Below are 26,154 nucleotides of genomic sequence, written 5' to 3' on the forward strand. Positions count from 1 at the left end.
TTAAAAGGTATTTTAAAAAGCTCGTGGTAAAAGACTATCGTCTATCATGTTACATAAAAACCTCCTGGTCAAAAATTTGTTGAAAAAGCAAGCTTTCGGCTGGAAAATGTAAAAGGCCAAGCTAGAAAATATATGTAAATCGGAGGTCTGATAACATTCAAATGCTAATCAGAGAGCAATTGAGCTATTTTTACAGGGTACTTAAGTTTAATTGAAATTAAGGCCAATGCCACAGTTTGTTTCGTTATGTTGCTATTCGTAATCACAGAATAGCTCATCTTCGCTGAAGAAAAAAAAAAGACTCACTAAACCTGCCGGACAAGAATTCCCTTTTTTTCAATTTACTGAGGCTACACATTGTTCTTCTGAGCAATATGATATGTAGAATTCCTTGCGCCAATTAAAGGTTTATTGGTGGAAATGGAAGGTGTTTTTTCTTCAAAAGTTTAGCCCAAGCCTGCATTTATTTTAGATAAGGCCACTTCAGGCTTTGAAGTCACGGCACACCGCTAACACTAATGAGGCAGACAATAACTCCTCTCTTTTTAAAAGAGCACAGTTCTTTCTTATTTATCGTTTTCACGCTTTTAATTTGCTAATAATGTACATGAAAAAAACCACTCAGTTCTGATTAGTTAAGATAAATGCAGTTTTCAGGTAATTCAGTGTAGAAGTGAGTTAATCCAGTGCAGAGAGGGTTAATTTAGTACAAAGAAACAAATCATACATTCTGATTGGTCAATAATCAAAGAAACTCATAGACAGCCAATCAAATGCGAGCCTTGGATGTCGCAACAAAATTTGAAAATTTGCGAGCGAAACAATAGCCGGCGTTTTAGGAAGGTTTTCTTTCGCCACCGCGGCTGAAGAACAGCTCAAACAACGAAAACTCTGTTAAAGGCACTGCATTTTGGTTGTCGGTTTGGAAAAAATGGTGTTTAGAGAACGGAATTGCCAAGGAAATCGAAAATTACGAGCCGACCCAGCTTAGCACTTTGCTCGAGCGATCCAACGCCGAAATTAAAAACAAACATGGTTAAACCTCAGAAACGACGATTCCATTTCATCGAAAGTGATTTGAAATAGACTGAACAATTCCTTGAACTATTTAGCCGGACTTTGAACTTTTTTGCGCCTTAAAGATGTGAAGATATCATTGCATATTATTGTTTTGATCGTACGCGGTTATTTTGACCGAACGCACGGTGTGAATAACTTATTTTTGCACTTGATGCGCGCGCTTTGCTTATGCTTTATTATGATAAGCTATCTCATATTTTTTCATGTTTATTATTAACACGTAGTCACATAATTTTTCTCGTGCAATCTGAAATAAATAAGCACTTATTAATTTTTTCAAAGACCACAAATTGCACTCGCCCTACGGGCTCGTACAATTTTGTTAGTCTTTAAAAAAATTTACTCGTGCTCATTTATTCCAAATTGCTCTCGAAATCATGTGATTACCTATAGAAATCTTTACTCTGATGATCGGTTCTCAAATCCAGTCCCAAATCAAAAAATGAAATTTTCTCAGCCGTTTTCAGATATAAACATGATCCATACCCATTTTCAGTCCCACTTCTAAACATTGTCATTGACTTGCAAATCCAGTTTCAGATACTCTGTCGTTGCGTGTAAACTTCGCAGCAGTGCCATAGTCAACAATTGGTAAAACTTGCTCTAAATTTCAGGTCCAATCACATATCTTTGGTACATCTCATTTTCTTATAAAACCATACCAGAATCAAAGATCAAAATCCATACATGCTTTAAGACCGAAACGGTTATAAAAATATTTCTCCTGGGGGAGCATATTCCCAGATAGTTTAAAACGGATAGTAATCTTCCTACTCTGCCCCCAACTCGGGATATTTTCCATCTCTCACTTTACATCATAGTCAATGGGCTCGACCGGAACCCAAAGCTATTGTTTGTTATAACTTTTAACCGGTCAGATGAACACTCTTACGCAAGATGATTTCTTCTTTGTATTAGTGGTGCCAGTGTTGATTGCTAGACAACTCAAGTGCTGTTTACTTGTCACCTGATAATCTGCAATGCAAATTTTCCGTAACTGTTCTTCACAAAACAAAAAACTAGTCGCAGTTAAAAGCATATGAAATTACCCAGCTCCAACGACTTTATCAACTGTATTTCATGAACTGCCTTGAACCCATTATTTGTTTTCCATGCGGACATAATACGAGCTGATGAAATGCTGCTGTCGAACATACGGCTAATTTGGATGGTCTGGCCTCTTCTTCATTGGGCGAGTTTAACCTTATCAGAGTCGTACCTTGAACACCGAAGGCTCGCTCTTAATGAAAGGACTCCACAGGGTCAGGAATTTCCATGGCATTCAATACGACTTCCACGCACTCTTTTGCCCACCAGCTATAAAATCACATTACAAACTGATTTGAAATCATTCAATGTTAAAGGGAATGTTACAATACGAGTTAATTGTGAAAAGCCAACAACACATATTATTCTTCATTTAAAAGACATGAACGTATCAGGGACAACCGTGCTTAAAACTACACAAGAGAGAGAATTCTTTCCCCTTTTATCAGCTGGAAGTGTTAAAGAACTGGAGCAATCGAGGGTAAAAAACGGAAGAAGAGGCAAGGATCGCGATATAAGAGTCACGGAGACAATGCAAAATAGAACTCTTGAAATGTTTCTCATTGAAGTAAGTGAAGAGCTCACGCCACATCAAAACTACGCAATTTACATCGAATTTGAGTATCCACTGACAGACAAACTTCTCGGATTTTACAGAAGTTCTTACATGACAAAAAGTGGTGAGAAAAGGTCAGTAAAACAAATTAAAGTCTTTTGGTGATAAGTGATATCATTCGTTATATTGAGATTATTTAAGACGAAGTCTCTAATATTAGCGACTGTGAAGTCACAGCCTAACGCAGGCTTGTTTTGTTAGAAAAATTGCGATTCAGAGCGAATTCGGTAAAATTTCCGCACAGTCCCATCCTATTGTAAAACAAATCTGTTTTCCCAAGGCAATGTATTGTTTTTGTCATTGTTTTCTCTATCCAAGAACTGAATGCATAATGTAGTATGGGGCTGTGCGGAAATTTTACCGCGAATTCACTCGCTCTGACGAAGGGCTTAAGCTCGAAAAGTCAGTTTTCTAATCTCTTTACGGCGGCTATTTCACATCATCAAGACGGTTCATAACAAAACCAATTCAGCAAGTTTAAAGTTATTTGCATGACAAACCAGATTTGAATATTTCTTCCTAATTTATAGCAGGCAAGTTAATGACAGTGTCTCTGCAGTTGAGCGTCACTCAGCATTATTTGCAAAACACGAGTAGTTTTTTTTGTTGACTCATCATAATGAGTAAAGCTCCAAAGATAATTTCAGCAATGAATGGTTGCCCTGTTCATTCTTAGTGACCACATACAGTGGTACAAGTACTTAGCAAGTACTTGACTAACTCGTTTGATTTGTTCTCTAATTTATTGCCTCTTAAATGTCTTAATTTTCTTCTTTATTTAGCTGCCTTATAAAAGGCGCTAGATCAAGAATGATTAGCTCCTTTAAATTTGAGCCTTTTCAGATTTCTTCTCTGTAAATAGCGGTAATAGGTCTTTTGTAGGTTCACGTCAAAATACGCAGTTTCACCCTGAGCCGGCCTTGCTTTCAAGGAGCGGACTGTTGAATTTTGATCGGAGAGTATTCCCAGAACACTGGAATCAAAAGAATACCCTCATGAAAACATAAAGAAAGTGACAAAGACTTATGAACATTCTAGCACAAAGAGGCTTAATGATTTCATCATGCACAAGAGCATTTATGCGATGTTTCAAAAAGTCAAAGGCCTAAGGTGTATGATAAATTGAACTGTATGCATTTTACAATTGGTTCGTGCGCCAGGGTGCGTTTATTGAGATATGAAGCACGTGGTAAGATTGGAAAGCACGAAACATGCTTAAGAGTTTCTAGAGTCGTTATCGATAGCAACCGTCTAGTTTCGTGAGTGCTCTCAAATATCCCAGGTGCTTCATATGACGATGAACGCACAGCTGACACATGAAGTAATTGTAAAAATAACGTTCTCAATCCGGTTGTTTTTAATGTTTTATATTTTAATTCTCAATGCTTTATATAGACACGACTCGAGGATCACTTGTACCCAGTTATTTTTTTCTTCTTAGTTATCTGGCAGCTACACTATTTGAGGCGACTTTCGCTCGAGCGGCGTTTCCATGCTTCGATGAACCGGAAATGAAGGCAAAGTTTTCTGTTACCATTATCAGGGAAGGAAAATATTCTTCTCTCTCAAATATGCCCCTCATGCAAACGGTAAGAATAAAAAGGTGTGTTAACCCTTTCAGTCCCAATATCTTAATTGTAATTATCCTTACTGTCTCTCATACGATTTCTATGATGTTTTCTAAGAATTCTCATAACTTGTCTGGCTAAGATTATTTTCATATTGTGAGGAGGATTATTTTGACATTGTGAGGAGAAAAGGGTCTATGTCCTCCAGAATGAGCGTCTGTTGCTCATTCTGCACATGCAGAGATGATATTCTTTTTGGGGGAAATCTCCCCTCGCGGACAAAACTCTCACCGTTAAAAAGTTGGATAATTTCAGCAAGATGACGGATTGGCAGTCATTGCTTATTATTTCCATATCGCATTTTGCGAAAACTGAATGCTGATGATGTGCAAGTCCACAAGATCCTTAAAAGCACGCAGAGTACAGTGTGTAATGTGGAAATCTCGTGTCACTTTGCACATTTGTTGAAGGATCCGTCCTAATCCCTGATCCCTGCTCACACAATAATAAGTTTTTTTGTTTCTTTAGTTTTCCTTTGTTTGTTACTTGCTTTTATTTTAATGGGACGCAAGGTCTGGGGTTGGGTTCACTTACATACTTACAAGTAAAATGTAAATACCCTCAGATTCTTCTAAAAGTTTTGACCTTTGCTTTCAGGTGAAGGTTGGAGATGATTTATTCGCAGACCATTTCCAAGAATCAGTTAAAATGAGCACATACCTAGTGGCATTTCTTGTGAGCGACTTCGCCCACATAGAGACGACAACGAGCGGTGGTATTAAGGTCCTGAACAATCCAGAGTTTCACCTTTTTTTTTTTGAAGCCTTAAGTTCTAGTGTTTGCTTCACTCACGAGGGAATGAAGGACACAAAGGTTAAAATGTCTCTAATTACTTTCTCTGTCGCCTTTTAGGTTCGTATTTGGACCCCACCATCGCAACTGGCTCAGGCTTCATATGCACTGGATATTGCTTCAAATACTCTCTCAAATTATGAAAAATTCTTCCAGATAAAATTTCCTCTTCCCAAGCAAGGTAAGAAAAATTGAAAAAATTTCCGGCAGTTGCATGCATGTGAGTGTCAATACAAAATTGTGCTTCCGTGCCTATCAAATTTACGAGGCTTCAGAACTGATGTTTTCCTATAGCATCCATGGACTTCCTTGGCAATTCCTTTGGTCCTTCTCATTGTTTATCACCATCTCTGCAGATCTTGTTGCTATTCCTGACTTTTCGACCGGTGCTGAGGAAAACTGGGGGCTAATCGGGTTTACCAGCTCAATGCTCCTCTTTGATCCTAAAAAGACATCAGATGAATTACGACAAAGTATTTGCGAGACTGTAACACATGAGTTGGCTCATCAGGTCAGTAAAGAGAAAATGATATTCCTGGGATGTAAATAATTGTAAAAAAAAAAAAAGGATTTGTGGTGGATAAATCATCAATAAATATTGGTGATTGAATTGGCAACATACACCAATTTGACCTACTTCGACACTAAACTGTCTAAACTTAACTCCAGGCCCAAAGTCAAGTTGACACCCTTCCCTATAAAGTATTTGCAAGCCCAGTCAGATTATGAGGGTTGAAAGCCCAAATCGTATTTATTGCCACTCATTGACCCACCCTGATCCAGCTCTCAATGTTGACAACCGCTAGACAAGCAAGCGACGAGAAGCTGGATTATGATTAATATAACCGAAGTTTGCAATGTAACATAACCCGCCAGCGTAGGGTTTCCCTAATACTATAATGTTTTTGGTCATCATCTAACCTTGAACGAGTTTCGTTTCAGTGGTTTGGGAATCTCGTAACTATGAAATGGTGGAACGATCTTTGGTTGAATGAAGGTTTTGCTACATTCATGGAAAACATAGGAGCAAGCTTTGTTGAACCTAACTGGAGTATGATGGACCAATTTGTCGTGAAGAAACTTCAAGTGGCTTTCAGTGAAGATCAGTCGAGTTACTCTCATCCAATCTCAGTTGATGTAAAAGATCCCAAGGACATTGACAGCATGTTTGACTCTATATCTTACGAAAAGGTTTGAATAAACCCCTCCGAAAAAGCGCTTAAACTAGGAATATGACGAGTGATGCAAACAATTAAGATATGACAAGCACATGACAACAACAGCCCTAAGCAACATCACAACAAGTGTCATTTGCCTTGTAGGGAGCATCTGTAATACGGATGTTAAAGAATACTATTGGCCATGATCACTTCACTGCTGGTCTGCGGTCATACCTCCAAAGATATTCCTCTAGCAACGCAGATACAGACGAACTTTGGTTAGCTTTGTCAGAAGTAAGTTTTCGATGATCATAACGATAACGTTTCGTTTTTCCACCCTCCAATTAACTCTTGCACCAAATTTCAAGTGTACCCCACAGCTTTATCACAAACATGCCGGAAATTGTTCAAAATGATGACGAAAGTACTTCCGAATTGCTTTTGGTTTGTATATGTATTACACCACTCTATCAACAAATCAGTTCACCAATTTTAACTAATTTAAATCAATGGCGTCTTTGTTGCTCGGCTTTCTCCTGAGCTTGAGGCCGGCCGGTTAGGTGAGTTAAGTTAGAGTTTCCATTAGCTCCTTTTGACGACAATCTTTGTTTCTGATTGGCCACGCCGAATTGACATTGGTTTTGACGCTTCATTCTGTTCTACTTTTTTCCCTTTTATATTGGTTCATCTCCGCAGAAAAGTGGCATTAACGTAAAAGAAGTTATGGACACCTGGACACTTCAAATGGGTTTACCAGTTGTTACTATCAGGCGCCTGAACCAACACAAGGCGACCGCTGACCAAAAAGTATTCCTTATCGATCCTGGTGCCAGACCACAAAAGAGTTCTCCATTTAAGTAAGTTATACCCTACAGACTTGCATTCCTCCTCGCTCGTGTTACTTGAGTGCCATCATACAGAAAAACAATGGCACCTTTATGGTCAGTTGTTCGTGATAAGGAGTCACTGCTAAGGAATCCTATATAAAGAAATGATGTTTAATAATTTTGGTTTTCACGGCAATTGAATGGCGGTTAACCTCACGTAGGTATGATAAGCAAAAAAAGAGAACACGATTTTCTTTGGTTTCGACTTAGCATCTGCTTAGCAGTAAATCTAAGATGCCATATAAGTCTACCAGAAAAAGTGTAACTCTCATTTTACAAGCCAAGTCGCTCTTTTTTATCACTAAAACTGCATCTAACTTACCAACTCTCTCCTCTATCACCCTTACGCTTCTAAATATTCCCTCGAACTTCATCTTGGTCAATCTTCTGTTATTTTTCATAGTTATACATGGAACATTCCGCTGACTTATGAAACTGAGAAGGACAACACAACCAAACATGTTTGGCTGAAGAGGGGAAGTGGTATGTAAATGTTGTCTTAAAAATTTTTTCTCAGCTGAGGTCAAGACATTTCTCCAGGTGGCTGATCAAGTTTAATCTACAAATCCAGATAGGAAATAATCAATCCCCCAAAAGAGTTCTGCGGATATCTGCAAAACAAACAACACACTATCTATGCGATATAAGGAATAACGTTTTAAATTGATTCTAATGTTTATTCTAGTTTTCCATTCTTCAAGATAGATGGTAGTAACGTGAATCTTTTTTTCCAGCTTCGCTTGATTGGTCAAAGACATCTGGGTGGATTAAAGCTAATGTTGATCAGATTGGTTATTACAGAGTTAATTACGACATCGACAACTGGAAAGCTCTTAACAACCAACTTAACACAGACCATACCGTAAGTACGATTATTCTCTTAGGGAACAGTAGATGTTTACAATTAGTTTACATTTTTATTTACTTTAATTGGCTGAACAATTACCAAACTCGTGGTCGTAATGACCACGTTTGTAGTAAATCCTGAGCACTTATGACGAAGTTAGAATGATTTTGTATTATGCAACACTGCAGGTAATGAGTCCAGCCGACCGCTCTGGACTGATTGATGATGCATTTCATCTGGCGAGGTAAACTATTCCATTTCACATGCTTCTTTTCGCATCTCAGTATATTTACTATTTACTACTGAGATTCTATTCGCCCAGCTTCCCGTTGGTTATTTTCATATTTTAAAATTTCTTTTCATTTACTTATTAATTTTTTCCTCTCTATCCTCATTTTCTGCAATAGTGTTAAGCTTATTTCGTTCTTTATCCGATTATTATTTTAAGTTTCTGTAACGTGTAATTTTGCGCCAATCTCTTTTCGTGATAAGTCCAAATGTAACATTTTCTTAGGAGTGACGAGCTCGGATATGAACTAGCCTTAGAAATGATTGAATACATAAGGAATGAGGCGGAGTTTTCACCGTTAATAACTTTCTTACGAAACATGGAGTACCTTGGCGACCAGTTTACTCTACGCAAGTCTTATGATGTCTTTAAGGTAATATAATTTGTGTCCTATCTATATCACTTGCGCTTTCTGGGAGGCCTTATTATTTCAGCTTCAGCAAAGAGATATCGTTGCGTATAAGATTAGAAGAAATAAAATACAAGTTCTTGTTCATAATTAAGTTTGAATTTAGACTTCATTTGCAGTAGAACTAACGGAAACACTTATAATAAAGGGGATACGTTTCTTAAGAGACTGCAGGGCTGCGTCGGTGGGAGAGTATAATGGGGTAATTTAGTATTAGCAACTGAGTTGATAACGTTATTGGCCACCATAAAGAGTTTCAAAGCTGAAGTTTCGAGCGTTAGCCCTCCGTCGGAACGAATGCAGGAATTGTGGGTTGTGCGTGTTTATATGCAGAGAATGGAGCTACACTATTGGTCGGAATAAGATGACGAGAAAACAGGAACAAATTAGTTGAATGAAAAGCACTTGTTGATACTGTGAGGATCGAGAGTGCCGATTTGAAAGATTAAAGAGTTTTTCTAGAGTTTTGCAGCTTTCCGAACTGTGTAGATGTAGGGAAAGGCCGCAAACTGCCGTATGCTTCTTAGAATTATTAGGGAGATTCGAGAGTCTAGCGACTAGTTTGGATGTGTCCCTGTCATTTCTTTTTTGCGTCGCAAAGATGTTCCCGGAATCGGTCGCCTAGTTGTCCTCCTGTTTCACCAACGTATAAATTTCTGCAATAAGTGCAAGTTATGTAATAGATGACATAGGCGGAGTTGCACGTATAGTGATCAGTAGTATTCATGGATCTCTTAGGTCCGGACATTTTCTCTACGTTATGAATGAAAGGACAAGTTTTGCATCGTGAGGAAGCGCTTTTGAAAGTACTTATGACCAAAAAGTGGCGGAAACACTTTGTGATTATTTTTTATGGTAAACTTGAAATAGCTGAGCCGAGTGTGATAGAAGAGAAGTTATAAACTACAATCATTTGTCCACTACAGAGATACATGCTTCAACAACTTCGACCATCAATAAGGAGACTGGGATGGAATGACAAAGGATCGCATTTACAAAAGTAAGCACTTGACTTCTTTTGTTTTTCCCAAATACTTTGTCTTAAAAAATCAATTTAAAATCAATTTCTTCCCTCTAGACTTTGTAAATGTGAAAAAAAAAACAAACAAGAAAATTCATTGTTAATTCATTCTTTTTCTGATTCCCTTGCTAATTCATGCGTCTTGATCATGGCCTATTATTGTTTTTCCAGAATGCTGCGTCCAAAGATTCTCTTTAAGGCTTCTGACTATTCAGATCAGGACACCATCTTGAAGATCAAGAACATGTTTAAACTTGCGATGGAAGAGAACAAAATGTAAGTGTCTCTCTTCTGACAGCTTTCTTCTCGTTTGTGTGTGATTTGCTGAGCTTTACTAAAAGCAAACTGATTAATTTCTCTGTTTAGGTTCAGAACTACTTTATGTTGATAAGGAGTCAAGATTACTCTGAATCGCGTATTGTTGAATGTCTCCCAAAAGGCCCTATTATGAAAATGATCAAAGAAGTTCTTTGATTCGTTTTTTTTTTTTTTCCCGATACAACATACATCCTAAAAGGCAAAGCCACTGATAGTACTTATTTTCACAGGATCCCATCAAACCTTCGTTCTTTAGTGTATTCAGTTGGTGTCAAAGAAGGTGGCGCCGAAGAATGGAACCAGGCTTTCAAAAAGTACTCAACTACTCACGTCGCCTCCGAAAAAGATATTCTTTTGGATGCACTCACTTACACAAGAAATACTCAAATGATACAAAAGTGAGTGTAAAGGCGAGTATCCCACACTGGAGTGTATCCTACGGTGGGACAAGCTTTGCGCTCCTTGTGAAATGAGCCCGCAATATCTGCCCGATCGATCGGATCTTCATATCACCATAAACCAACAGGCCTCCAAAAAACCCTTAGGGCAAATTGTATTTTTTGCACCAATTATTCTCTATTATAAGTCTCTCTGTTGCTCTCAACTAAGATCTTCACAATCGTTTGCAGCCCTTAAATGACAACTTTAACTTATTAAACTTCACCGGCAACACTAGAAATAGCGCATCTCCGAGATTCCCCTTGCAGTTTCTGATTTGAATCTGAATTGATACGCAGTCAGGTACGAAAAATTTGTTTTGGGGATGCAAATAAACTCATAATTCTAAAATTTTGGAACTCGAAAACAAGCTCTAAGCGAGGTTGTCAAATTCCTTTTCCCAATTGAAATAGATTCCCTCGTCTCTCTTACTCCTCTCAATTTTTCGTCAACAGGTGCTTAAATTATTCGTTGGATAAGACAAAAATTTCCCCTCAAGATACACTTTCAGTAATCAGCGGGGTGGCGTCTAACCCCGAATCATGGAAAATGGCTTGGGATTTTTTTCGTGAACACTGGCACATTCTGTACGAAAGGTATGAAGAATATCAACTCATAAAATCGCACTTGGAGGCGATATGATCTCTACCGCAAAACGTTGTTCCTTTGTCTCCTTGACGCTTATCTTGCAATCTCAAATCTCACAACTCTTCCTAATCATCTCCTCGCAGGACCTAAATGGCGCTCCAACTAAAGCAGTCTTCTCGACAAGTCTTCTTTCATTATTTTCTGCCGATGAAAAGCGTTTCAGACAAATATTTCAAAAGGAATTCATCTTCCTGTTCTCCTTTTTTTTGCGTCATCACAAACCATATTTTGTTCTGGCTAAGCCACCTGAAAGGAAAATAATTTGAAAAGCAAATTTGACACTTTTTTTTGGCCCAAAACACTTTGAATCACAGAATTCGATTAAATTGTAAGGCAACTTCGACTAAAAACCCTTGCTCTGTGCGAACATGGGATATGATTCTCTTCGACTATTATTTTTATGTGCACGAGTTTCATATGGAAAGAAAATGAGTTGCATTTTGAAGCTTGGAAAGAAAATCAAACATAAATTACAATAACGGATAAAGTAAATTTCCTCGGAACATGCATACAATCGCATGCAGCTTTAATTTCCGACTGAGATAAAAAACAACGTCTGAAATCAAAAAAGTATCCTTTTTAAACAGGACAATAGCGTTTGAAAGCGGTTTGAAGAGCGATTTAAAACGTTATTCGAAAAGTAAATTGTAACATCTTTCTGAATGATGAAAACTGACCTGTCAATTTAAAATTAACTAAAATGTTTTACCTTAGGTATAGTCGTGGATCCGATGAATGGCCAGTTTTGATTGAATCTTTGATGTTTAAATGCAATACTCCCGCACAACTGAGCCAGGTAGGATATTTGATATAGATGTAGATTATTTTCCATATTCGATAAGAAATAAAATGCCAGGGTTGTGAAAGATGTTTTTTTATAATAACAATCTTCTGGATTTCTTGATGCATTACACAACTTGAACTAGCAGTCTTGGACGGTTATATGGCGTTATCCATCCACGCATGTCACGGTGTTCCTCTTGATGTTCAGCACATGCCTTGTTGCCGCTTTCGCGAAATCCAAAGTTAGCCAGTGTTGACGGGCTCTTCCCAGTATTTAGACGTGCCTCTTAATTGAACGCAAAGTTACTAAAACAAAGTAAATTATTTCGTTATTATTCCGGCTCATTTCATTCTGACTGACTTGAAGTAATTTTAAAAAACTATTCTTTTTAGGCTTCCCCTTGGCTGCTTCACACAGGGAACGACGGGAAGAATAATTGCTACTTACCTTAGTCCTTTCACTCCTAAGATCTCAATAGTAATTCTCCGCACTGTCTGCCTCGTTACAATTCTCATCATGGTAGTTCGGGGAATTATGGATTGGATCAGATAACAATCCCCTAATTTTTTTTTTTCTTTATTCTCTTCACTTGTCTACTTGATAATGTATTAACTTTGAAAGGAGAAATTCTGTTTTGGTCACTCATGGGGGTTAACGTGTAAAGCCTACTAAAAGTAACTTTGTAGGCAGATGTGCGTTTTTCAACCGACTTTTTAAGTTTGCTTGTGAATTTTTCTTGATTCGTTACAGGTTAAGAAATTCTTCAAGGATTATAAGCCCACAGACGCAGCCTATCGCCAGGTGAAAATGGGAATAGAGCGAATCCACGCAAATATACATTGGCTCAGTCGGCATGAGGAAGATGTTACCAACTGGCTCAATCAACACGTGCAAATCTGATAAAAGAGACTGTTACATATAATGCACAGTTTAATGGACAAAGCAAAAATTATAGATTATGTCAGCTTGAAAAAACATCAGACTCTGTTTGATTAGTATCGTTTTGTCATTTTAAATGATATCAAAAAGTTGGTTTGAATCGATATGACTTTGTCAAATTTAGACCCTACAAAAAAGAATCTACGGAGAGTGAAATCTCGCCAATTCTTCAGACACGGGCGGTCAAATAAATTGTTTCTGAAAAGTTTACAAACTATATGAAATCAAAGACTTTCGGGGCAAATTCAGCTGAACTCTGAGTGATGAAAAAAAAAAAAAAAGAGAAAACGAAGAAGGTAGGGAAAAAAACACACATCCACGTCAAGTCAATCAACAAAACACGACCTTAACGTTGGCGTGTTTTTCGTTATTAATCCTCAGGCCTTAAGTTCACCTAATACTGATAATTAATAACTGTTAGTCCACGAATCTTTTTCTACAATCACCGTGGGAAAAAAGTCACAGAATGGTAAAATTATGTAAAAACTTCGATCAATTTGATTGTAATTGTGCCAAAAAATAGAAAATTTCTCGTTTTCCATGAAAACAGTTTTACAAAGAGCTGAAAATTGTGCGATATTTGCATTGCTTAAAAGTGAGTAATTTATCTAATGTGTGGTCTCAGCCTTTTAGCCGCTGACCATAAGTTCCTGGACACCTTCATTGCCTCTTCCGGGTCACCTTTACCATAAAAAAATCCAAATATTTGAACTTCTGTGGAGTTTTTGGAGGGTTTAAGAAACCTCGAACCTTTTCCTTCATATTTCATTACTTCCTTTACTTGAAGGAACAGATTTCCGTCAGAGATTTTATAGATCGAGGTCTTATCATGTCTGACATAAGAAACTTTCGTTTGGAAGCCGCTTGCCAGCTCCAAATCCAAACTCATATTGCCTGGTTTGCTGAGGATTGATTTTGTGCTAAACATTTCGTAACCAGGTGAGCTCATGACTTCGTCTTTATCATCTTCAAGTTTTCTTTGAGAGCAGACGGTGACGCGGAAATCTATGTCACGTGACTTCGCACGTGCATGGCGCGGGGCTTTGACGTCTGCTACCACCCAGTTAATAGGTGGAATGTCTACGTCACAGAACTGCAACTCGCTGTCATAGCGAACGGTTTTGGTGTGGTTTCTACCTTCCTTTATTCCCAGGGTGTACGTTTCTGCAAAGCTATCATGTAAGATTGTCGGGAACGCCGCAGTCCAGCTCTCACCGCAATCTAAAACTGGTATGAACTTATGTGTCATCAACTTCCGTTTTTGGGCCTGACTAGACCCGGGCCGGTTTGTGGAATCTGCGTTCTGACTCAGCATATCCTCAACGGCTCCAACCCTTGGTGCATCAAATCGTGCGTTTTGGACATAAATGCTACCAAATTCCACCCTGATCATTAGTCTATCAGCACCGTGAACGTAGGGTAGATACTCCTGCTTAAAAACCCCCATTTGAGAGGAAATCAAGCTTAGAAATTTCTGTTCTACCAAATCGCTGTTGGGCCCATCGTCAAGGCCGAGGCCATGCCGTAGTAATCCATTCAACGGGTCTAGATTCACCGCATAGTCCCCTCGTTGCAGCTGCTTAAAATTGACCATATCATTTGGCCCATTTTGGTCCAAGAACAGAAACCGACTAGCCCCACTCATGGTATGGTCATAAATGTAGGACCTGCAAGTCGTTTCAATCTTCTCCAATTCATTTTGAACTGCGTGCAACGTAAGGTAATTTCCTGTGGCCTCAAGAATGTAACCATTCTGAGCTGAAAATAAAAAATAACAGTCCTATTAGAACTCATTCACGAGGTAAGTTTACTGGTGTCGTGTCCAGGAAAAAAAGGCCATAACATATCATTTGGGGAGATCAATAATGCATACATCATCTTGAACTAACAGGAGTTCTTTGAAGTCTTGCATAGAGCGTACCAAATGGAGGGAGTTACATAAAAAAAGAGAGGCTTTTGACCAGCTTCATAATGTCAGGTTACACCCATTGATAACAGATATCTTGTTATCATTTTGGCGTTTAGTGCAAGCGGACTAATTCAGCAACCGAATCGCGATCCAGAAAAAATATTATGATCATAAGCACTCTAAACTCTGAAATTGTGGATAGGTGAGAAGATTTGCGCATGAAGAAAAGCTTATGTATACATTCGGAGACATTGTATCTAGTTTCTTTGTCACTTGGTTCTTATCAACAGACCGAATCGGTTAATCAGCCAATCAGGACCAACTGTATCAACTGAATCAACATCCTGACCGACTAAATTAATTTACCGATCAATCTAGCAATATCCAAATATTTCCAACCAAACAATCAAGCAACAAAATAATTAATGAAACAAACAACCAAACCATTTACGAAATAAATAAATGAAGAAACAATCAGACGCAACCAACCGAAAAACCAGACAACCAACCAAACAAGCAAATGATTCAACTAACCAAACCATCTATGAAATACAAAAAGGAAACAAATGAATAAAGCAATAAAAGCTGACAGCTTAAAAAACAACCAAGCAACCAAACCAACAAATGATACAACCAGCCAGAACATCTACGAAAAAATAAATGCAAGGCAGCCAGCCAACCAACAAACCAACTCAAAATATGGATCAACCCTTCAACTTAATAACCCATTAAAACAAAACAATTAATGAAATGACCACATCAACCAAGCAACCAACCAATCCATCATTTGAACAGCCATCCACCAACCATATGAAGCATTCAAATTAGCTAGCCGGTATCCTGAGCAACCAAATGAAGCATTTAAATTAACTAACCGGCATCCTGGGCGACCAAATGAAGCATTCAAATTAGCTAGCCGGTATCCTGAGCAACCAAATGAAGCATTTAAATTAACTAACCGGTATCCTGAGCGACCAAATGAAGCATTCAAATTAGCTAGCCGGTATCCTGAGCGACCAAATGAAGCATTCAAATTAGCTAGCCGGTATCCTGGGCGACCAAATGAACCATTCAAATTAGCTAACTGGCATCCTGCGCAACTAAATGAACCATTTAAATTAGGTAACCGGCATCCTGGATGATCAAATCAAATATTAACCTAGCAACCAGCCCTCTCCATCAAAACCGTCATCCATACCGGTATGTTGAAGAATGTGCAAGATTCCACGTTTTATTTCCCTCGATTGATTCTCTTTTTACGCGTACCAAAACACCAGATTAAATGATCTAAAAGTTCTTGAAATCGAAACAAATTACCTGGTCTTAAGGAGATCTGAGCTGACGTTAGAGTCGATAACTTGACTCTCACGAATTCTTCAGCAAAGCGGAGCGCGCTCCAAGTCGTGTTGGGCATGGACAGCGTTTCTTTTAGCTCACGCGTGCTCTCTGTATGACTTGATGCAGTAAAACTATCCAGACCACAACACTGTGCAAGTTCATGGAACGCATGAAGAGCAGCATCGGAAAAGCGATTACTTTCTTCTGTAGAAACGTTTGGACAAAGCGTTTCCAGGCTTTTCACTGGATTTGTCATAATTCGTATATGAAGGGGATCATCGTCTGCTACTAAACTGTAATGCTCAAAAAATTTGATCAACAGATGACCTGGAGTTTTGTCGCCTTTGAGACCTTTTAGTCTTTCCTGATAATCTTCTCCCAGCACTTCATTGCTCCACACCCTCTCAGCCTCGGTTTGTTCGACGCTGGACGGTAAACCAAGATGGCGTGAAGAGAAGTTCTGCATATCAGCGCTGCTTAGCTAATAAAAAAAGTATGATAAAAAGATGAATGTCACTGACGTCCTGGCGGTAAAAGTGAAAAAAGAAAACTTTCATTTTCAGACTGAATGAAAGAATGACATGAAGATGTTTTATCGAAATTTTTCTAAAGGCGGTGATACCCTTTCTCAGGACGCATAAAGTCCTCCCTCTAAATCATTTTCCGTTACTTTCGTTTCCAGATAATAATTGAAAGTTTGGGTGCGTTCCTTTAGGAGAATCCGGATCAGGATTTCTGATCTGCGGCGTTCCTTTCGAGAAAATTCATTTTAAGATCAGTTATCTATCAAATCCACTCTGGATAAGGATTCATCGGACCACCGGTCTGCGCGATCTAAAGACGGATCATTGGATCATTGGATCATTGATCCAACGCGTTCCTTTGGGAGAAGGATCAGAAATTAATCATTTTGCCCAGCGGTGCCCAATTTCAAACATGTAGGTACCTCATATATTGACCGGAAAGATTGTTGGGGATCGCTCCACAAATTCTGTGATAAACACGAAATACACTCAATTTTGTAATGTTAAATCGATCGGCCACTGGTCGCCAGCATTCAGGGTTCCCAACACAGGAGAATTGTTTAATACGTTCGAAATAATTCTCAGAGCGGACATGGCTTTGCATCTCCCTTTTCAAGAGAAAAAATAGAAATTCTTCATCTTCACTGCTTCTCGCTTCTTGTAGTATTGAATGATCAGAAAGTTCCTCTACTCACGAAACAACAGCTGCTCTATACGCGACGGCCATCTTGTTTTTGTTTTTAAATTTATCGCGCGATTCCGCTGACGCGCTCTACAATTTCGCGCCTGCTGTCATGGTAACTAATCCGATGAACTAAAGCTCCGTTCCTTTGATGCACCGTGATCTGTGTGATCTTGGATCACAAATTCAAATCCGGATCCTCCCAAAGGAACGCACCCTTACGCTCTGCAACTAGTAACTTTCATTTTCTCTTTCCGAAAATCACTGATGCACGGGTACATGAGACTTACCTTATTAATAAAGTCAGATTCCTCACAAAATACGAGAAAAATGGTGGCCAGATTTTCGTCTGACAGGAAGCTGTTCCTCGAGTTCCCAATAATACGCCGTCGACGCCCCCAGTGGATCAAAATCAGCAGCAGATGGAGGAGTCGAGGACACCGCTGAACCTGCATACTGACATAAGCACTCTTTTGAAATCTGTTAGAGTCTGCTGTGATGTAGAAGTCCTGCCTCAATAACTTGAGACCTAGATAGTTATGCAAAGAAAGGATGTTTTCTTTTTTCTACTACTTGGCGAGTTAGATTAAAATATCAGGATGTATTTCAAAGCTCTCGAGACCATTCCAATGTGGTATAACAGAGACATTTAATCCATAGAAATTAGAGGTAATGTTGAAAACAATATCATCAGTTGTTGTGAATCTTTGAATATAATTTAATTTATGTACCTTGAGAGGAGCCGCGTTGAAAATGCAGAACCAAAGGATGTCGTTGCATCTTGACTTCACCCTCCCGGCTGAGTGCTCTGCCTAGCCATTGGAGGTACTCATATTGCTCCTTCTCAGATGCATTCCACTTGACATGGATATAAATCCCGACAGACGTCTGTTGTTCGTCGCCCACGGAGATTCCGGTCAACGACGAGTCGAACAAAGCCAGCCGCGGCGCCCGGGCCTCTCCAAATAGAAGGTTAAGCGTATCCTTCAGCTTATCTCGCTCTTCAATTTGAACCTTCCGAATATCAACAAGCTCTGATTTCAACTTATCAAAAAAGTAAGCTGCTTGATCTGTTATGAGGTCACCGACTGCACCCATGGCATGTTGGGCTTGGGTTCCATCCCTCTCCCGCTCTTGTTTTTTACCTTTTTTGATATTTGCCAGGATACGGTCGACCACCCAAGGAAAGCTGAGCAATCTTTTCCGGTCTCCTTTCTCCCGTTGCTGATTTGGATCTGTAGACGAAGCTGTTCTCTGGACTTCACCTTCACCTCTGTCTCCATAAGTTGTCATGTACCATGCCGAGGCTTTCTGCAAAATCTCTTCGGCAAAATGACCATTTTCTTCAAACTCCTCCATCACTTCATCTTCCCCGCCAAATTCATCATAAAAATCGTGCCGCGTTTTTGCACGTAGCGTGGATAGACTTGCTTGAATCATCTGCGCCACTTCAAATTTTTCATCGGTTTTTCCAGCGAGGCGAGTGTTTACCTTAACAAGGCAGCCGGTTATCACTTCTCCCTCATTTCTTAAGCCATATAAAGACATCAGCCCATCGAGCTTGGTGTTGTAGTGAATTTTCACTGCTTCGGCCTCTTCAAGATAGTGCTCATACCCTTGAACGATCAGGTCGGGGTCGGGAATGATCTGGCTCTGAGAGGCCTCGGCTGAGAACTGCTGGGCACGATCAAGGGATTTACACTTGCGAAAGAGTTTTCCCAGGATCCTTTGAGAACTGAAAATTAAAAAAAAGAATATTTTATTTGTTGTTGTTGAAGTGTGGCAGAACACATCTACAGCGTTAAATTTTTCGCCTTGTAGAACACTCAACATAGTCCTTCAAGAGATTTAATCTTCGATTTAATAGCGTATTCAACACAACAATCTGCTGGCTGGAGCAGAAATATTATAAAAAAGTCCATTTTCTTCATGGACGCGTAGGAAATTATTATTTGTCTTATGGTGTAGCCATTTCTCGGAAGTGGATCGCTATAATTCGTCTACATGCTGCCATGAGGTCGTTTGGGTATACTTTATATAGCATCATCGTAAAGTGTTACTGACTGTGAATGTAACTACATAGATTAAAAAAACAACTGAAGTTATGGATGGTAGACTTTACTGACCTCAAGCGGAAGCCGTAAAAATTAAATAAATGGAAAAGGTCTACTTATGACATGATGCCAATGTTTATCGAACGACGCTACAAAAAAAACGTAAAAAGAAAATTCGAGATAATACAGAAACTAATTAAACTTAGTAGTATATTAGAAATATACTTCTTTATCTTGTCCAGCCTTAGGACCGCGAAAGGGAAGAAAAAAGCACTCTAAACGAGCGTAAATCCCCTAATCGCGGACTGGGCTGGCTACAGTCATAGTGAACATATGAAAATCATACATGTGGACTGCAGATAAAGACGTAAACATGAAAGCGATCTTCGCGGTAATAAACACTACTAAAAGCCCATTGGGTTCCTAACACTACTTGAGCAGTAGCGAAAATAAGGCCTGAAAAAAATTCGGGCCTGTACGGGATTTGAACTCATGACTTCTGCGATACCAGTGTAGTGCCCTAACAACTGAGCTAACAAGCCAACTGGGAGCTGGATTCTAAATGAGATACAAACCATGATTCGAATTAAAAAAAAGAGTTAGATATCTTTCGTCCAATTTTGGTTGTCATCGGCAAAACTTACTTGTAGCGGGGTTTCCCGGATTTCATCATGAAGTCTGGGTACTGATCTGGCCTCAACTCTTTGGGCAAAGATGGACACTTTCCTGTTTTTGGAAAATCTACGGCATCCGAGTGCATGTGAGCCAAACGGATACAGGCGTCCGAAAACACACCTTAAATGAAGGAATGTTACATTATTGAAAGCTTCGAGTGAGCGCCTCACTTATATACAAACTGATTGTGGAAGATCTGTTACAATTTGAACAAGACACATGCAATTATTATCTCAGATGATCGGTGATTCGCATCACTGTCGCCACAGTTGTCTTATCTTTTGAACTCAACACCATAACCCCAAGAGCACTGCACAAATTGATGGTAACCCTACTGGTTTTGGTTGCATAAAATGTCATGACCCTTCCCCCATTCGCACCAACGGTTCCCCCCCATAATTGACAGATCGCTACCTAAGTTCACACACGATACGCGTCCACGCGTCATGCACACTACTACGGTCAGTTACACGAGGTTATTGGTTTGAAATATTTTGAGGTGTCGATGCTTGATGTAAAATAAACTGAAAAAAGATACTAACAATTTTTAATTGGAACTCTGACTGTATATTAGTTTAAAAAGGTTACATCTCTTCAATGTTTTAATTTTTTCTCTGGATATTGTCATCCATGCATTCTTAGTATGATGAAAGTTCATTCAGTTCATCTTAATACGTTAATTAAAACAGCTTACCTTCCTCATCGTGGTCTGCATGGACAAGATGAGCATTTGCAATGATACCAAGTTGATCATTTTTAATGTATTCCGCCACAAACTGAATCATGTCAGACACTTCTATGGGTCTTTGTAGCTCCATCTTCTCCGGGGATGTGAAGTCCATTGGGGCAACGTTATCTTTTCGTGGGAGAAGCTTTTCATACCACGTAACAAAATACTTATCTCCATCGAGATCTGAACCAGACATTTCATCTGAGTGAGGCCTGTGGCCTTTGGCGGGAAAAACAAGGCAGTCGACCAAATGGTGAAGAGCTGGGATATCCACTGCTTCAAATATGCGCATGTCACCTATAAACAAACACAAATTAAGTGGTAAAAGTGAGGTGGAGGTTCACTTTACACTTTACGAAGTCAAAATCCTTTGTAAGGTATTAAAATCCTTTGTAGGGTGTCAAAATCCTTTGTAAGGTGTTATGTATGATGGAAAGGTAAATAACAGAAATCCTAATTAATGATTTGAGAATTGTAACCAAAAGAACCCTAGAAATGGAAGAAAATCCTTTTAAGAACCAGTCATATACTGACCTGGGTGAAAACAAGGATTCTTGCTTATTACCACTTTGCCTTTCAGTATTTCCAGCTGCTTTCCTGGTTGACTGACCAGCTTCGAGTATCGAACAAACACCTGACCATATTCTAAAGAACCGGTCTCGTCTATGACGCCCATCAAGAGACGACCATGGGTTTCTGGGATAGCAATCCGGGCCCTTCGTAATAAATCCCCCAGCCGACTTTTATATATGGCCAGCAACAAAGAGCGGAAGAACGGTTCTCGGGTAACGTTCAAACCACTGCGTGATAAGGCTGTAATCTTCAAACCACCTGGAATGTTGGCTCGTTGAAGAGTTTCCAGTGCTACTGTTTCAAACAGCAACATTAAGGCCAAGCTACGGAGCATTTTGTCTTGAAGACTGATAAACGACTCATCCGGAACTCCGAGGCCATTCAACAGGATGATACACTGACGGTTAAGGTACAAAAGATCTAAAATTTGATATGAATAGAAGGCAATAATAATTTCATCAGCAGTTTCATCTAAGTCGGATAACAGCTCTGTAATATGACTAAACTGGGGATTGATTATTAAAATCTGCGAAAAACACAGAATTTCTACAGGATGTGCTCGTTATCAGTTGCAACAAAGGAAAATTTTAATTACTAGGTCATGTCTGGTTGCATTCGAAATCTGCAGATGTAGAGGCACGGTTTGATTTGGATTGCAACCACGAGACCATATTGCTTATATCCTTTAGCATTTACATTTATTACTAGTAATAGAAGTTTAGTTTATGTACCGAACATGGAGAATTTATTCAAGAAATTTAGGTTCAAATGCCATTTTAGAGTTCAATGATCGAATTGCAACATTCAAAGACACTCCAACGAATAACAATCACAGGGTAACTTACTCGGCTTCGTTGCCTCACATATCTCCAGAGCAGAATGCTTTGAGTTGAACTTCTCCATACTCTTACGATATTGCAGGATTTCCTGGTTATCTCCGTTTGGGAGCCTGGGATCTATTGCCAGCATTCCTTTACAACCACCGTAACGAATCTGATAAGCTGAGGGAGTAGGTTCTAAACTGAGGCTATCTGCTACCTGACATTGAAAAGAGGATATCGGCAGGTCAGTGATATATCCCAAACTCAGATATTTGTCAAAACGCTCCTATCACGAATTTTCCATTTTGGATTCTTGAATCTGATGAAGTGACGTGAAAAAAGAACTGTTTCCTAACACTGAAAAAATACGACTTATATCGTAAAATTTTAGGTGTAAAAAAAGGCCAGAAAAAATCTGATCGATATATTGTTGTTACATACCTTCTCAGCCAAAGCCCTGCTGATTTTCCCAACTCCATCGCTAAAGGTGTATTTTCCAGATCTTAAGTTGCGACAACATTCAAAATAAACATTGTTGTATTCTACTTCTACATCTGGAATTTTTTCCACCTTGCAACCCACTTCAATACTGACTGTGACAGCCTCTTTTGTGGACGAGAAACACTGACCCATGCGAGATACATAGGTGGCAACGCATCTGATTTCATTAAGCTGTCCTAACGATCCTCTTATGTCAGCGGCTCTGTGCTCTCCTTCCGTGTCGTACAGCCATGCACCATGATCACGTAACTGACTATTGGAACAAGCCAGGAACTCGAACTTTCTCCCAGCAATGTGGACGTCTTTGGAGAGCAGTTCTACCACGCGTTCTTTTAACACGTGTTTTAGACCTTCTGGGTGAGTTGATGAGAGCTTAGAAAAGTCTTCCTCCCGGAATGCAATGCGCATCGCTCTCTCGTGCCCATACTCCCTGATGACACGGTTCTCTGCCACCAATTCTGCGGGCAGGAGGTAATCTTGAGTGGGAGTAACGATGAGTCGAGGTACGTATGCGTAATGCTTCGGAATCTCAAATTCAAATGCCGTCAGATGCACCATGTCTCCATAGAGCAACTTTTCAAGGTAATGCACTAAAGGGCAGAATCGATCCGTCTCCACAATGCTGACCAATCTGTACAGAGCTTTGCAAACTTTTTCAGGAGATACAAGGTTATTCTCTTGGAGTGAGCCGTACCTGTCTGTGGCGTTTCTTAACAAGTCGTAAAACTGTCGAGAAATACGATCACGAACTTTGAAGCCTCGAGACAGAAGACATTCTAAAGCGTACATGATTTTAGGGTCAGAGAGCGTCGGTTTCCTTGGAACCTCCGTGATTCCTCGTGGAAAGTTTGTCTTTATATTCGCAAAACAAAGAGAAAAGCCTGGAAATGAGTGAATATATATTTATGAACAGATAGCTGGGAAAATAAGCAGATAAGTAATTAATTTAAAGATAAAGCAACAAAATATTTAACATATAATCGTATGAAAAGTAAATAAATAAACTGCATGAGAAATCACAGAAGAAAAAGTTATTTAATAAAGGACTGCTCATTATTTATTGCCTGGGGGGGAGGGGGGGTGGGAAAAGTGAATGGTCGTAGGAATTTGTTTGTCTCCCAATAAAATTTACCTGATTCCCCCTTAGCTCTGTATTATTCCAATGATCACCCCTCGTTGACTGTCAATTTTCTATGATAAGCGACGACTGGTCCCCACTTCGTTTCCCCCAAACCCTAAATCCAAGTGATCCCCCATAAAATCCTCCCCCCCAGCCAAGGCAAAAATATTGACTAGTCCCTAAATAACGTAAAAAATAATGATATAAACATGCCTCCCCCCCTGCCAAGGCAATAAAAATTGACTAGTCCCTAAATAACGTAAAAAATAACGATATAAACATGCCTCCCCCCCTGCCAAGACGATAAATATTTACTGGTCCCTAAATAACGTGAAAATAACGATATAACTTAAAAATAAGGGAAAGTAAATTAATGACAGTTGTATAAAAAAAATTACATTATCAGAAATATCCCAAGAAATAGTGTAAAAGAATTACCAAGAGTTTTCAGGCTCGAAATATTACTTTAAACTGGAATAATTTCCTTGTAAGTTTTTCGACAGAGTGAACTAAGAATTAAAAAGCTCAGATTGTTTCGTTTTTTCTGTTATCATCTTGAAAATAAACACGAGCTGGAGAATGAAAAAAATAACAAAAACAAAACGAAAACAAAAACAAAAACAAAAAAAAACCAAAAAAACACCCAATGGTGAAGTTGGTCACGGTCGATGTGATTAAGCAGAGTCATCAGTATAAACATGATTAGTGCTTACCTCTTCGTGAAAGGCCAGTCATTAATCCAAGAGGGGAATCTGCCTCATCTCTTTCGAGGATTCTTTCTTTCAGAGGAAAATTTAAACATAACACCGAGCTGGAGCCTAGAATTTCTCGACTGCACCCGAGGAAATGCGTCAAACGATCGTAGTTTGTGTGGTCATTGATTGTCACCTCTGCAGTCGATAGAGAATTAAAACATTATGAACATATCTCACACCAGGATATTGTTTATAAAAGGAATGGAGATACTCCTTACCAAATGGAATTTTGATTAAACCTCAAGGTGATAAATCTAAATTTCGGAACGACTGATAATATTACACTATAAGGATCTTTAATTCTCCTTCGTCATTTACAAAGATCACCAAGACAAGTAAGTGATGGCAGACGTTTCACGGTAATTCTTCTCATGCGATACTAAAACATTTGATTAAGATGGTTGGCAACGTAAGTTTTTAATTCAAGACTGAAAACTTAGCGCAGGCTATTTTTCTAACCTCATTTTGTAATTTCTTGAATTCAAAAGACCCAGAGAACTTGAAAAAAGGAAGTGCCTTCATTATCTCACCTACTTGCTTTGGACATTTCTTATCGTGATTCATGAAAAGGAAATAACATTCCTTTTTCTTGAAAAGGCAATGTTATATTCTTTTACTTACCTTCGAAGATTTTTGGTGGCCACTGAAGGGGAAAATAGAAGCTAATTTTTCTACTGACAACGTTTTCATCAACGACGACATAATTTTCAAACTGCCTGTGTTCCATTTCAAATTTAATTTCTTTAGATCCTTCAATGGCGCCCTCCTTAAAAATGAAGATCGTGAAAGTCCCCAGATCATGTTGGAACTCGCTTTCAATGCTTCCTTCTTGAATAGATGCAGAATCTTGTTCACTTGACCAGTGCTGTACGTACGTACCAAGAGTAGTAAATGTTCCAAAGCTGAAGGAAGCGACTCTAATCATTTGCCGTGTCTCATCTGTCTTGTATTTGAAAGTATCTTTGGGAGTCTCTGACTCCATCCAGAACGAATCGCCACGCTGACAAATAGAGGAACACCATTCTCGTCGAAATCGCTCAAAAAACTTCGATTTTCTAGATTCCGTTGTCTTCAACACGATGTTGATAATTCTGGCATTCCCGGCCGGAGAATTCACTGGCTCCTGCGCTTTCGCAACTTGGAACCCAGCAGCCTCCAGTAAACCTTTGAAATCTTTCAGTTGATGACGGCGTCCTCTTTCTCCCTCTGATTGAAAACGATCTCCCCATATATTTATGCTCAGTTCGATATCTCTAGTTTTAGGCGGAAGTTTGTGCTTCGATTGCTTATTTCGACGATGTGCCATGCTAACACAAGTACCCAGTTTGACAGAAATTTAGAGATTTCGCAAAATACTCATCATTGTGAATCCTCTGTCGACGAAGTTTCTCGTTGAAACTTGTCCTCGTCGACGATATTTCAACTGCCTTCAAGTTTTCATGCCATCCAAGCACATTTAAAGGCCGTCAAAACAATGTGAGTGTTAATGCGCAGACTCAAACCAATTAGGACCAATTCCTAGAAGGGAATGTTTCTCAGAATTCTAACTTCCGCATGAAATTCTCGGAA

General features: G+C 39.1%; 2 protein-coding genes across 4 annotated transcripts; one reads left to right on the plus strand and one right to left on the minus strand.

Moving 5' to 3' along the window:
- Nucleotides 1-1,991: 1,991 nt before the first annotated feature.
- On the plus strand, nucleotides 1,992-13,191 carry LOC113685029 (glutamyl aminopeptidase). Of its 3 annotated transcripts, none has more exons than XR_003447528.2 (18): nucleotides 1,992-2,817; nucleotides 4,185-4,332; nucleotides 4,969-5,094; nucleotides 5,224-5,344; nucleotides 5,520-5,674; nucleotides 6,106-6,354; nucleotides 6,486-6,617; nucleotides 7,020-7,180; nucleotides 7,614-7,693; nucleotides 7,945-8,072; nucleotides 8,246-8,301; nucleotides 8,572-8,719; nucleotides 9,682-9,755; nucleotides 9,948-10,052; nucleotides 10,325-10,492; nucleotides 10,988-11,128; nucleotides 11,264-11,976; nucleotides 12,715-13,007. XR_003447528.2 is itself a non-coding variant. In XM_027202478.2 (18 exons), the coding sequence occupies exons 1-18, from the start codon at nucleotides 2,219-2,221 to the stop codon at nucleotides 12,862-12,864; spliced, it is 2,823 nt and encodes a 940-aa protein (XP_027058279.2). In that variant the 5' UTR covers nucleotides 1,992-2,218; the 3' UTR covers nucleotides 12,865-13,191. The 3 variants fall into 3 exon arrangements, 1 of the variants encoding a protein (XP_027058279.2); XM_027202478.2 differs by having other exon boundaries at nucleotides 11,895-11,976; nucleotides 12,715-13,191; XR_016183178.1 differs by having other exon boundaries at nucleotides 1,999-2,817; nucleotides 10,325-10,504; nucleotides 11,895-11,976; nucleotides 12,715-13,191.
- Nucleotides 12,877-26,083, minus strand: LOC113685027 (uncharacterized). The gene is made up of 11 exons (XM_027202474.2): nucleotides 25,207-26,083; nucleotides 24,544-24,720; nucleotides 22,651-23,591; nucleotides 22,234-22,426; nucleotides 21,350-21,808; nucleotides 20,780-21,112; nucleotides 20,055-20,205; nucleotides 18,088-19,091; nucleotides 17,647-17,885; nucleotides 16,130-16,631; nucleotides 12,877-14,661 (listed from the first exon to the last, which is right to left on the minus strand). Exons 1-11 carry the CDS (start codon nucleotides 25,889-25,891, stop codon nucleotides 13,508-13,510), a joined length of 5,838 nt encoding a protein of 1,945 aa, XP_027058275.2. The 5' UTR covers nucleotides 25,892-26,083; the 3' UTR covers nucleotides 12,877-13,507.
- Between the last annotated feature and the right edge of the window lie 71 nt (nucleotides 26,084-26,154).

This window comes from Pocillopora damicornis, chromosome 2 (genome assembly GCF_964200805.1).
Source record: "Pocillopora damicornis chromosome 2, jaPocDami1.2, whole genome shotgun sequence".
NCBI lineage: Eukaryota > Metazoa > Cnidaria > Anthozoa > Scleractinia > Pocilloporidae > Pocillopora > Pocillopora damicornis.